At 40.3% G+C, this 14,018-nt stretch overlaps 2 protein-coding genes across 3 annotated transcripts; both read left to right on the top strand.

Annotated features, from left to right (window-relative positions):
* The first annotated feature begins 5,576 nt into the window (after nt 1-5,576).
* LOC117391950 (small integral membrane protein 30-like) lies at nt 5,577-6,085 on the top strand. The gene has a single exon (XM_033989902.2). The coding sequence runs from the start codon at nt 5,636-5,638 to the stop codon at nt 5,822-5,824; it is 189 nt and encodes a 62-aa protein (XP_033845793.1). The 5' UTR covers nt 5,577-5,635; the 3' UTR covers nt 5,825-6,085.
* A 1,721-nt stretch (nt 6,086-7,806) lies between these two features.
* On the top strand, nt 7,807-11,732 carry gpr85 (G protein-coupled receptor 85). 2 transcript variants are annotated; one of them, XM_055231613.1, is made up of 3 exons: nt 7,844-7,992; nt 8,098-8,256; nt 9,066-11,732. In XM_055231613.1, the coding sequence occupies exon 3, from the start codon at nt 9,232-9,234 to the stop codon at nt 10,363-10,365; it is 1,134 nt and encodes a 377-aa protein (XP_055087588.1). In that variant the 5' UTR covers nt 7,844-7,992; nt 8,098-8,256; nt 9,066-9,231; the 3' UTR covers nt 10,366-11,732. The 2 variants fall into 2 exon arrangements, with proteins under 2 accessions (XP_033846244.1, XP_055087588.1); XM_033990353.2 differs by having other exon boundaries at nt 7,807-8,256.
* Nucleotides 11,733-14,018: the final 2,286 nt, after the last annotated feature.

Genomic DNA, 14,018 nt, shown 5'->3' with positions numbered 1-14,018 from the left:
CAGACCATTAAACAGGTTTTCATGTCTTTTAGAGTTATTACTTTGTTTGTGTTATAGTTTTACATCAGTTTGTGTGGAAAAGTTGAAAATGACAGGATGTAGCAGAATTCAAAAAGGAATCTCTCTATTTCAACCAAAATATAGAAAAAACTGTTTACACACAAGGAACGCATTTTCTGATTTACAACTTCAACATTTTAAAAACAACTCCAACCAATAAATACTAGTATACTTTGTAACGGTTCTCTAGAGTCTGTGGTGGTAAAGAAGGAGCTGAATCGAAAGGGAAAGCTCTTGATTTACTGGTCCTACCTCACCTATGGTCATGAGCTTTCAGTAAGGACGAAGGGAAAGGACAAGACTGTAGATACAAGTGGTCGAAAGAAGTATCTTCCACAGGGTGACTGGGCGCTCCCTAGGGTGAGAAAGTCAGTCACACGGGAGGAGCTCAGAGTAGAGCTGCTGCTCCTTGACATCAAGAGGAGCCAGTTGAGGTGGCTCAGGTATCTGTTCTGGATGCCTCCTGGACACCTCCTTGGGGAGGTGTTCCGAGCACGTCCCACTGGAAGGAGGCCCCCGGGAAGACCCAGGACACGCTGGAAGGATTATGGCTCTCAACTGGCCTGGGAACACCTGACTCCCACTGGAGGAGCTGGAGGAGAAGTGTGGGAAGTCTGGGAGCCCTTGCTTATAGAGCTGCTCCCGTGACCTGACCTTGGATAAGGGGAAGAAAATGGATAGATGAGTTTTCTAGAATCAATGAAGGGGAATCCATCTAACCCTAGTGTAACAAAAAGAAGTTTTGTTAGACCTATAGCACAAATCTGTAACTTTTTAATGGCATATTGTTTCTGGCATTTTCAATATTAGCTATGTTTTTGTATAAAACAGAAATCTCTTGAATTCTCAGATATATATTTATTTTATATATATATATATATATATATGCAGAAAAACACATCCTCAACACCACAGGAAGAACCTGACAGGAACTCTCTCCAGACTATGAGCATTGACACATAGAAATTATACAGTCATTTTTTGACTTAGGTCATTTGAATAACGTGCTGCTTAAAATGTGAAAAATGATCAGGCTGTGCCAACATGTGGTTGTCGTATTTGTTTTTGTTGATTACAGGCCTTTTATTTGGTCTTGTCATGACTTTCCACACTCATTGGCAAGTATGTACACAAAAGTAATTATGAGTTTTTCTTTTGTTACTGTTTTGGTGTCTCATCTCAATAGAACAAAGATTACAATGGCAACCAGCATCACCCTTCCCCTCGGTTAGGAGTGTGATTAAATTTTTTCTTTCCTCAAAGCAAAATCCCAAATACTCCAAAGAAAGGGATGAATTGATTAGTCTTTAACAGTTGTAGCGTCCTATAGCGTCCTATACAACTGTTGACGGAGCTCTCCAAATCGTGATTTTCAAGCACAACACCCACCCTCGCACCCTCTAGCCTTTGAATAGAACAATTACACTGACTCATTCATCTTTCTGCTGATCTGCCATGTGTTTTGACTCACAATCTGACCCAAGTGAATCAGCTGACTCCAACCAAATTGCTCTACTCTGAATATCTTTCTATTTTCTACAATAAATGTTACGCATTGTTCTTTAACTACGACGACAGCACACAAAAGAGAAAATCAATTTTTATTGTCCTTACAAGTACAATTCACTATGGCAGCAGCAATGAGCGACCACCACAAAAGTTTACTGCTTTTAGCTGATTTTTACTGTTTTGTGAGAACCAATTTCAAGGGATAATTCATCTTTGTGTGAATGTTGTATTGGTTTGTAAAAGTATAGCAGTCTTTAAAATGACACATTGTTTCGGGATGGAAAAGGGCAAAAGGTTAGCCTTATGGACACAATCACATAGCATTGAAAAAAAAAAACAACAACTATTAGAGCATCATATTGATGTTGGGCTGTTAGTAAAATGGAAATCCAAATACTGTTGATACTAAAACAAGTATTGAAAGTAGATACGCATTTGAATAAGAATAAAAACTAAATTGCACATAGCCAGAATTGTTTTTAGAATCCATAAGAACTAAAAGACAATATGTCAGTACTATAGAAACTGCTAGTACTTTGTCTTGGAAATTGTATTTCAATTTTATTTAATTTTAAAAAAATATCTGTGTTTGTTTGTGGTATGCTGCCAAAATGCGGTATTGCCAGCAGTCTCCAATCCAAGTGCTAACCAGGCCCAACCTTAGCTTCCAAGATCTGGTGAGCGTACTAATTATCACATACTTGAATTTTGTTATTTTTACTACTGAATATTTGGAAAATATCTTTAAAAAATTATTTTGGTACCAATACTTGCATTAATTCAATTCATTTTATTTTTGTAATGCCCAAAATCACAACAACAGTTGTCTCGAAGGGCGTTCATGTTTTGGTTGATGGGGGAAACCGGAGTACCCGGAGGAAAACCATCCAGACATGGGGAGAAACATGAAAAACTCCACACAGAAAGGCCTGGGCGACCTGGGGATCAAACCAAACCTTCTTGCTGTGAGGCATGAGTGTTGCCACTCAGCCACCATGCTGCCTACACACAACAATAGTTAATGTAAGTTTTGGTTTGTTAATTAGTTTGTACAATACAGTTCTTGTATAAGCCACGACAATTTTTCAATCTTTAGACATGTAATAAAAAAAAATAAAAAATCATATCACAGTAAATTATATATATATATAAAATATATAAATCCAAAAAGCTTATAATGGAGACGAGTGTGGTGAAAGTGGTGTCTCTAGGGCAGTCTCCTCTTGTAGAACACATAAAGACATACTGTAGTGTATAGATCCAGTCTTTTGAGAGTTCTGTCAGGGCAGCTCTGGGCTCAGGGCTTTCAGAGCTGAGTGCTGCATTACGATGCACAACACAAAAGGAAGATTAATGTCACTGTCCTGAGCTCTTAGACAAACACTGCAGATTCACTCATCCTTCACTGTTCATTTAGACTTGCTGCAATGAGACACTAGTGCAGCCCAGGTACACCTCACGTTGAATCCAGTCCTGTCTCTGCTCTGGAATTGTGTTTTGTTTCATTCACACATATTTAACACACAAACTCTACATATTTAGGTTGAGTTCATCTCTCAAACGAAAAACACTTTGTTCCACCTTGTGATGTCATGTGGTAATACAGGAAGTGCTCCATTGTTTGGAGAAACATTTATTAATTAAGGGTGTACCATAGCATTTCTGGTGGTGGATATTTCACCTACTTGTCTCCATGCAGATGTTTTTGTTATTGCCTTGAATTTTCCCCAGTATGGCATTAAACTTGTCCATCTTGTTTTTATTTCAAACAATTGTGTATTCCTACTGTGAGCTGGCTGATCTCTCCGCAGATCTGACCTATAACTTGACCTAGTGATGTCACCTGCTGGTCTCCATGGAAATAGGCAAAGTTAATGCCATACTGTGGAGCATTCTAGGCAAAACAATAACATTTCAAAACAAGAAGGTGGTGGGCCGATCATGAAGCCCTTATTCAGGTCTGGTTTTCTTCTGATTCAGTGAAAACTAGACTTGAATAAGGGCTTAGTACTTGTTTAGGTTACTTTTGATTTTAGATACAGGTTCTCATTTATTTTCTTTTGTTTTATTTAGTATTAGTATTTAGTGTCACATTTATTCACACATTGTTATCACTGTCATCTTTAATTTATAATTACTCCAAACACCACATTAAAACTTAATGATGGTACTCCAAAGACCAGATATTTTTCAAGCTTGAGCACAGATTTAGGATATTTATTTTAAATATCTTGTATTGTATGTACTTCACAACACATACAATAATTACATAATATGACAAATGTATGTTGCAGTACAATATTTAAATGTGCAAATAAAATGGAACATAACAAATGCATTCTGAAACTATCCCTTTTGGCCATAGAAATATGGTGGCTCATGGTTAAAACAATCAGACATAATTTAGCCTAGGTTTAGTCCTGGCTTCTACCTGGCATTTTGTCTGTTATGAAATAGTAGAGAGGGACTAATTAAGAGTATCCATCACAGTGAATGAATGGTGTTGGCACATTGTAGCGTAACCATGGAGATCAGATGCTCAAAGTTGTATGAGAGACAAATGACCAAACAGCCAGGCAGTGAGAGCGCGCCAGTGTATGATGAGGAACACTATTCATCTCCCCACTTCCAGGAGGTACAGAACTATGGCAGCCTTACAAGGTCAATATTTTACTTTGGCTGGTGTGTGCTAATTAAATTACAGGCAAAGTGGCCCTGAAGAGCCTGCAGAGATACAGCCCCCAACACACACACCCCACAGTGCTGCAAACCAGACAATTTGTATCTAAAGCACAAACGCTGGCATTAAAACACTGGTTTTCAGAGTTAACAAACACGTTTTCAAGAGAGTAAGAAAGAAGAGGGATATAGGGGGAATGTAGATGAAGATTTTGCTAACCTATATGAGTAATTTGTTGATTAGATCTATTATTTTACCTCTATAATAATAATAATAATAATAATAATAATAATAATACATCCGATTTATATAGTGTATTTTTAGACACTTAAAGACGCTTTACAAACAATAAGAAAACAGTAGAAGATGGATAATTGAGTTTTTAATAGTGATTTGAAGTCTTGCTATGAGTCCGAGTTCCTGAGGGGACTCACTCCCACAGCAAGGAGGTTGGTGTCGGCTGATCTGAGGTGGCGGGTGGGGCAGTGCTGATAGGGAAGGGCCAGGTTATGGAGGGACTTGTAGGTGATGACGAGGACCTTGTCTTGAATGGGGTATTGTGCAGGGAGGCAGCAGATTTATTTGAGGTCAGGGGTGATATCGTCTGTGGAGCGAGTTTAGGTGAGGAGGCAAGCGGCAGTTCTGGATGTACTACAGTTTTGGAGGTGGGTAGAGGGTAGACCATACAGAAGACTATTGCAGTAGTTCACTCTGGAGGTGATACCCGTATGAATGAGGAAACTTATCAGGAGCAACAGGGACAGTCATTCATCTCTTCAGCCAGGATATTTGGACATCAGTAATGGTTGGACTAGAGTGAGATGGGAAACAAACAATATTAGTTGATTAACGATTGAAATAATTCTTATCTAATACTTAGCAGTGAGCAATAATCACATTTCCCTCAGAATTCCCCATGTTCAGCACCTTTACTTCTAATGTGTGTATAATCAAACTGTGTTAATATGTGTTTATTCATTTATCTATGGGTATTAAGGACATTGTGGTAAGACTGGATCAATAAAACATTACCTGGTAACATCCATGGATCATGTATCTTCTTTTTATTAACATATGATTTTGCTATCTAGGATTTTTTTTTTTCCTTACAGCCAACTATTATATTAGGCTATACGTTATATAACATAACATTTTAGCAATACGTAAGAATATTATCATGAAAACAATATTCTGCATTCATATTTTTGTGTAGGACCGCTATTTTGAGACAAAGTCCTGAATCTTGTCCTGGATACATGTGTTGGAATAAAGGCTGCGCGCTATTGGCTGAGAGAACGCGGAAGTGCAGCGCTCTGTTGTTGTCACGTGACATGACGCAGCCTACGCTTCTTCCCTAAAGTGCACAGCAACAGCAGAAAATTCAACATGGCACCTAAACTTCAACTCCCCAGCGCAGCACTAAGTCTTTGGCTCTTCCTCGTGTGCTTTATCCCCGCTGTGGAGGCTTACGACGCGGGAGACGCCATCGCTATCCTGCTCGGGTCTGTGCTGACCGGGGTGGGCTTCTGCGCCTGTCTGGGCTGGTATGCGCGGAAGAGGAACGAGCAGCTGTGATGAAGATTTCAGGATTGCAGCCATCTGTTACCTGCACATCTCACCGAGAGCTCTTTATAAGACACGGGCTCAAATGTGTGTCAAGCAGAAGCTGATATCAACTGTGCCTTAGGACGCAGCGGGCGTAAAAACGATCACGTGGACACACTTTCAGGATATCCAGGAAGTGCGAAATTGAGAACTGACGGAGCACTGCTGAGATTGACCAAATCCAGTCTAATTCTGCTTACTGACTGCTCTATGTATTCTATGCATTTTTGTGAAGGCATTTCTTAAGTATATGCATTTATAAGCTTCTAAATCTATGCATTAGCCAAAGTGCTCAATAAAATATGTTTCATAACAATGTTTTGTTACTGGCAGTTCTCATGTTGCCTTTGCTCTGAGATTTAGCTTGAACAGTTGACATAACCGAATGAAGGAATGAAAAGAATATCACCCATTTGCAAATATATAGGCTGCTATTCATGTGACAGCTGATGTCTACATAACTGTTTGTGGCTTATTTACTACAACAGCTGGGATAGATTTGATTTAGGGCACAGTGAGCCCATTAATACAATATGAAAATGTGGGATACTTTTGATACAGTAGCCTACTTACTCCACACTTAATATAGGCTGTATTGTTTTTGTTCATACTCAGGTGCTCTGCAAGACGGGCATTTTCAACATGCGATAGTCATGGTGTAGCAGTTTATGTGCACTGTAATATGTTCTGATTGAATATATAACATGCTATACTCCATACCACAAACCACAGCATGCTTTCCTATAAAATATACAAACTGAGAAAATGATAGCATAACATCCCACATATATAAATATCGTCTCATTACTATTTCATATGTGTTTCAGGTACAGACATTCCCCTCACTGCTGCAGTTTATGTCAACTGGATGTGTACAAGTCTTGGCTGATGGAATCGTTGACTTGTTCCACATGCCTATTGTACATGTTTGAGAAACCCACCTCTATGAATTTGTCATAGGCACACAATACGCCAAGACTGAGGGAAAGTGCTAATCAATTATGTATATTACAGGGAAGCTAAGTTGAACCAACCTGTCTGTACTCAAGCTTGTTCACTGTGAAACATGTATGAGGACCACGGAATGTGTGTTTACCTTTGAAATTGCAGTGAAGACATATAAAGATAGATACGGCCTATGGGTATTTGCCTATTTATGTGGAGGGACATGAAATAATGACGTATGAATAAAGTAATAGTAATAGCCTATTGTAAGATAGACATGCTGCTATTATTATTATTAGTAGTATTAGTATTAGTATTATTATCAGTAGCTCATTTGGTAGAGTGCTTGTCCGATGGTTGTTGGTTCAAATCCCGCGCTCAACATAAACATCATTGGTTGAGCGGTCAGGTCCGCTGACCCACAGGTTGATGGTGTGATTTCAGCTCCCACAGATGAATCCTGTCGTTGTCTCCTTGGGCAAGACACTTAACCCCCCTTGCCCTCAGTGTCTGCATGCACTGGTGTATGAATGTGTCTGTGAATGGGTGAGTGGTCTCTTGATGTAAAGCTCTCTGAATGCCTTGAAAGTGGAAAAATGGTACATAAAAAATGTGACCATTAGAGCAGGTTAAAGTCCTTTTTAAAATGGATAATACAAGTTAAGGAACAGATAAAATTGAGTTATATTGTAATTGTTAGCCTGTATGAGCCTATATATTCACGTTCACGTTTTACATAAGCTGTTGCTGCATTGTTTTGATGCTCGCTTTAGTCTGTTGACAATAAAAGCCTGTCTGTCGCACAATGATGAAACTACATGAAACGTAAGCGCCCATTCCTGTCGCCTATCTGCGGCTGACAGGAGGAGACTACCACGGTGATGTGGAAGAACCGGGGCAGAGCTGTGACTCGGCCCAAAGAGCAGATGTTACCGTGAGAGAGGAGAGAGAGGTGCCGCTGCTGCCACTGCTGCTGCTGCAACAAGACACAAGACGCGTCTTGGATCACAAATAGGGATGCAGAACGCATGCGCACTAAGCTCCGTTTACTGTAGGATATTCACTGTGGAGGAAAAAAACGGAGGCAGGCAGGGAAGGCAGGCAACAAATCGGGCTTTTCAGAAAAACATAAAATGCCGACTGGTGCAATGTAAATAATCTACCAGAGACAAAGGACCCGGGATTATCAACAGGTAGGGATTTTTGACTGATTTGGGCTTCGAGATGAACGTCTTGGTTTGAGCCTTTTCCTTTTTTCTTTTTTGGCCTTGTCTTGTCTGTCTGGGCGATTCACATAGAGCGAAGACTTGGGAATGACTCTAGTCTAATGGACGCACGGATACGTTACAGGGTTTTGGATACAACGACGGCACCGTTTGTTTTTAAGGGGACGTGTCGGATTTAAACGAGCGTAAACGACACGACTGGCACACGGAGGATGCATAATCTATTAACACGTAAGTAGATATTAGCCAGTATTCATCACATAGCACCGACAATAATGCAGTAGACCTGTGATGCTTGTCTCGATGGCAAAGAAACCCGCGCATAAACAGCCAAACGCTTTGGATATGCGGTTTTCACAGTGAGCGCCTGTCCGTCTATTTTCCTCAACTCTTTGTAATCAAAAATGCGGTGTAAAATGGAGGTATAAGAAGGGTCGCTAAACGCTCTAATGAGATCGACGCCTAATAATCCATTTAACCTTTAATCAGACAAAAACACTAGCGCGTTATTACGCATTCGGGCGCTTCGGAGATTTTTTTTTTTTTCATATCGCATAAAAGACGAGAGGGGGCGAGTTATTCCAGACATCCAGCGCTTTAGAGCTCCTCTTCTGTGTTCTGCAGGGTGTGATCCAGAACCAATGCCTGGACCGCATTTCAAAATCCCCAGAAGTCAAAAAGGATGAACGGAAGAAAGAAAGAAAAAAAAACAAGCCTATTTCTGTTACACTTGGGCATCAGATGGGCGCCGTTTGTGTGTGCCTTTTTTCTTTCATGTTGCTTTGTTCTGGAAATTCCGGAGCCCTCATGAAAGAAAATATCAATTTTCCACAAACATAAATACCATGAAATCACAGTTCATCATTAACCCTATAATTTGAATGTATCGTTATTTAAATGAGTAGCTGGGGTTAGGATTTGAAAAATGAATTATAAAGACAGACAGACTGATAAAATGGGTTATTTATCACTTATATAATTTGAAAGATATACAGTTATGTTATGGTACTGAATGTTGATTGGTGGGTGATATTTTTCAGGGATGTTTTTCAAGGTGTGATGAGACAAAGGAACAAAGGATGCCTTAGAGCTGAGGTTGCCTATATGCCTGGAAACCTCTTCAAAGCACACCGCCAAATGGATGTAACGCCTCCCCTTGCTGCCTCTAGATCATGATACTCAGCTGAAGCTATCCCCGCTATCTATATGATCCCTCCTCCATCTATGGCGAACTATAGCCATGCAGGGGACCACACCATCTTGCAGAATGTCTCTCCTCTTGCCACGTTCCTTAAACTGACCTCTCTGGGTTTCATCATTGGTGTCGGTGTAGTCGGCAACCTCCTGATCTCCATCCTGCTGGTCAAAGACAAGAGCTTGCACCGAGCGCCATACTATTTCCTGTTGGACCTGTGTGCATCGGACATCCTGCGCTCAGCAATCTGCTTCCCCTTTGTTTTCACCTCCGTCAAGAATGGATCGGCCTGGACGTACGGCACGCTGACCTGCAAAGTCATCGCCTTCTTGGGGGTGCTTTCCTGTTTCCACACGGCGTTCATGTTGTTTTGTGTGAGCGTCACGCGGTACCTAGCCATTGCGCACCACCGCTTCTACACCAAGCGGCTGACCTTCTGGACGTGCTTGGCAGTCATTTGCATGGTGTGGACGTTGTCGGTGGCGATGGCGTTCCCCCCGGTGCTGGATGTAGGGACATACTCGTTTATTCGAGAGGAGGACCAGTGCACGTTCCAGCACCGCTCCTTCAGGGCCAACGACTCGCTGGGCTTTATGCTGCTGCTGGCTCTCATCCTCCTGGCCACACAGCTGGTTTACCTCAAGCTCATTTTCTTTGTTCATGACCGCCGGAAAATGAAACCGGTCCAGTTTGTGCCTGCCGTCAGCCAGAACTGGACCTTCCACGGGCCGGGGGCTAGCGGGCAGGCCGCGGCTAACTGGTTAGCGGGGTTTGGACGTGGGCCCACCCCGCCCACTCTGCTGGGCATCCGGCAGAACAGCAACGCAGCGGGACGGCGCCGCCTGCTGGTGCTGGACGAGTTCAAAACGGAGAAGAGGATTAGTAGGATGTTCTACATCATGACCTTTTTCTTCCTGGCTCTGTGGGGGCCCTATCTGGTGGCCTGTTACTGGAGGGTGTTTGCTAGGGGCCCAGTGGTCCCTGGGGGCTACCTGACCGCAGCCGTGTGGATGAGCTTCGCCCAGGCCGGGGTCAACCCCTTCATCTGCATCTTCTCCAACAGGGAGCTGCGACGCTGCTTCAGCACCACTCTCCTCTACTGCAGAAAATCCAGGTTACCAAGGGAACCTTACTGCGTTATATGAAGGCTCTCTGGGTCTCTGTGTTCCCAGATTGATCTGTACAGCGCTCTTTTCTTTTCATCCTCTGTCTCTCCTGCTCTGACCCAGGCTTGGAGTTAGAAGCTGGACTGTCGGGCCCTGCCTAAGTGATTGAATATAATGGTATCCAACATGGAGGCTGAGGGGAATAGAATTAGATACAGGAGGTGAGGAGCTTCTCCTGTTTTTGTTCCAGACTTTGTGGAAAGGCCATGCAAATGCAGAGATTAAAAAAAAAAAAAAAAAAAAAAAAAAAAAATGACAAGCAATGATAACCTCTTGCTTTGGATATTTTAAAGATGCTACATTTGTAAGGTGTGACATAACTAAAATAAGAAAAGAAAAAATTCAGAAACAAAGAAACGATACCTCTCAAGGAATCACTGGAAATGTTTTGCATTTTAAGAGTTGCACTAAAAGAAGATGTAAAGATGCTTTTTTGGTCTACAGTTGGCAATTGAATTGCAAGGACAACCTTTTCTCTTTTTTCCAAACTAACATTGAATGCTTTAATTTGCAACAGACTACACAATCGCTGTAAGTAAAGCAAAACATGGTGACTATTGGAATACACCATCTCGGAAGGATAAAATGGTTTTAATGTAAGTGATATCTTTTTCATTTCCTGGGAGGGGGCTCACCGATGGGGGATTTACAATGTGTACTTTTTGAAGTTGCAACTTAAGAACTAGAGATGATTTCTTGTAGTTTTCTGATCCATACGTCCTCAGTGTCTGGCATTGTTGTTTTTTATTATCATCCTTTATTATAAAAAAGAGGAAAAAAATGGAAGTGATGTTTGGATTCTTTTGAAGTTGCTTTTGAAGATCAACCTTGTGCTTAAAAAAGACATTGAAGAAGTAGTTAAATGTTTGGTCATCTCCATGTACCCACACATATTGTCACAGTACTGCTGATGCCACTCCGGGTGTTCTTGCCTTAACGGTTCTGATACTGTCATATTTGTTATTTATTCATGTTTTTTCTTTAGATTCAAGGAGATTTCTGTTTACACCAACCATCAATTTGATGTGCATGTTGATTTGACAAGCTGGTCCACTCCCATGAGCACTAAACAGCCCATATTAATTCTGCATTGGTTTTGCTACACCCCACTATTTGCTCACAGCACTGGGAGACATGTATGAATGGGTGTCACTGCAAATATTACTTTTGATGTATGGGTGCATTTGGAGCATTCAACTTCACTTCAAGACCAGAGCCTTAGTACAAAAAACTTGCACAATTTGTAAAAAATGTAAAAGTAAAAAAAAAGACACTTAAGGCACACTGTCTTGTTATACTTTCCCTAACATTTGCTCTGATTGTTTTCAAAGACTTACTTTTTTCTCTCTTGTGGCCATTTTAATATTTATTATCTATTCTTTTTGTATATTATAGATAGATCGTGTGTAAGTATGTATGTGTCTTTCATTTTTGAAGTCCCGAATGTGAGTAACAGTTTCAGTTAGGACTGCATTTGCTGAAAGTTAACTGTGTAATCTGTTGCTTTTTGAAAATAAAAAAGTTTCAATTTTGCAAAAAAAAAAAAGAAAATTGTCTCTTCAATGGGAGATGATGTGACCACAACCTGTCAAACCTGACCAATCATTGCTTTTAAACTTCACTCAAAAAAGTGCAATTCAAAACATTAATGAATTCTTTTTGACAGGAGCCATTTGTGCCAAGCTGCTTTTTGGGTGTCAAATTATGAAGTATGTTTGAAAGATCTGTTTTGTGTGATCGTGTCACGGTATCCCTAGGTCTCCGCTATCAATTAATGCAAAATGAAAAATGTTTAATTTGCCTAAAGTGATGCACAATACACTAGATACAATCCACACAAAGCTGTGATTTGATTATGGCTTAAAATGGATTAATTGGGTGGACATAATTTCTATTCTATTTATTTATTTGCAGAATCAAAAATCACAACAGCTGTCACCTTACAGGGCTGATTTAACCCAAAAAAAGTCAAAATCAAACATTTAAACAGCCATTGGTCAATAACAGACAGATTATATTACACAAAATGGATTCTTGTGAGCATTAAGCCGTGTCAGAATGTTGTTACCTCTTCAAAAACATACATAGTGTTGTGTTGTGTTTTGTTTCATTCCGCCTTGTGATGTCATGTAGTAGTAGTTTTCAAGTTAACACCTACCTTTTACCTTTAGTTCAGTCGATACAGGCAATTCCAGGGCTGAAATCACCCAAATGATTCTAGGTGTATGGAGTTTAAAAACATAGTGGAGCACTTTCTGTATTATCACATGACGGTGGAACAGAGTGTTTTACATTTTAGAAAAGAACTCTAAACCCTAAATATGCAATGCTTGTGTGTTAAACATGTGTGAATGAAACAAAAAAAAAATTCTGATTCACATGATGATATGACGATATGACCAGATTGCAGATTGTCACAGGGATCAGATCTGATGTAGACTATTACACCCTATGACATATCTGCAGTTTTTATATTATACTAAAGGGTCAATATTACACTATTTTCTGATCTATGTTCTAATGCTGTTTCCTCATTGCAAACATACCTGTAGTTGTGTTTTGTTTCATTCACATGTTTAACACACAAACCTTGCATATTTAGGCTCCCAGGCTCCAGGCTCCCTGGAACACTCTGTTCCACCTTGTGATATCATATGGTAATACTGGATGTGCTCCAATGTGTTTTTAAACTTTATACACCTTCACTAGAATCATTAGGATAATTTCAGCCCTGGAATTTTCAATCTCTACAGAACAAAAGGTAAAAAGCTGTTGACTTGAAAACTACCGCTTCACCGCGTCAAAAGGTGGAACAGAGCATTTTGAGCTTTGGTGTTGTAGACAGACTAATAATAAAGAGGTACTCAAACATGTGTGAATGAAACAAAACAAAACATGGCTTAAAGCTGGCACGAGTCAATTTATATAGGACCTTTAAATGTTAAACTGAATAACATTTTGAACCTTTTTTCATGCATGCCTTAGAAATGATTAAGCACAGTGTATTTTTCTGACACATCTGGTGGTGCTGTCTGTTCAGTTCTTGTGCAGTTTCCATTGTGTCTTTGAAGGCTGCTCTAGCTGCACAGTTGATATGTGCAGCTACACTGTGGAGTTAATGCACAACACTCGGGTTTAATGAATACCTTTCCGTGTGTGCCCCGTGGACAGAAGTGACATAGGTTTGTCCTGCTCTCTCATTTTAAGGTCACAATACGCTCAGAATAACAAGTGAAATGTCCCAAATGATGTGGTGATGAAAATCAAGAATGAATTGCACAGCTCTGAGAATATGGACAATAGAGAGCCCAGCACGGTGACACTTTGAAAACAAAGGGTTTATGTATGACACACAAAGGTTCAATCAAATGTAAAATCGCCATAAGAATAATTTAAAGCTGCGTTGAGTAACTTTTCCGCAATCTGTTTGTTCCTGTTGGAGATTATATTGCTTTGTCTGAAATGTTCAAATGTTCAACAGTGTGACATTCAACTCTTATAATCTTACACTATTCAATTACAGGCATTTTTATAGCTCAAAAATCCCTTGGAAAACATGCTTTCTTACTGTGACCAGGCTCTCTTTTCCACAGATCAGACCTATCTTTTAACGGCCTGGAAGCTTCACCTGT

This window comes from Periophthalmus magnuspinnatus, chromosome 23 (genome assembly GCF_009829125.3).
Source record: "Periophthalmus magnuspinnatus isolate fPerMag1 chromosome 23, fPerMag1.2.pri, whole genome shotgun sequence".
Classification (NCBI taxonomy): Eukaryota; Metazoa; Chordata; class Actinopteri; order Gobiiformes; family Gobiidae; genus Periophthalmus; species Periophthalmus magnuspinnatus.
This window is presented reverse-complemented; position numbering and strand designations above follow the sequence as displayed.

What these genes read in the sequence shown, in the direction of transcription:
- LOC117391950 (XM_033989902.2), top strand. Translation starts at nt 5,636, where the DNA reads ATGGCACCTAAACTTCAACTCCCCAGCGCAGCACTAAGTCTTTGGCTC.
- gpr85 (XM_033990353.2), top strand. Translation starts at nt 9,232, where the DNA reads ATGATCCCTCCTCCATCTATGGCGAACTATAGCCATGCAGGGGACCAC.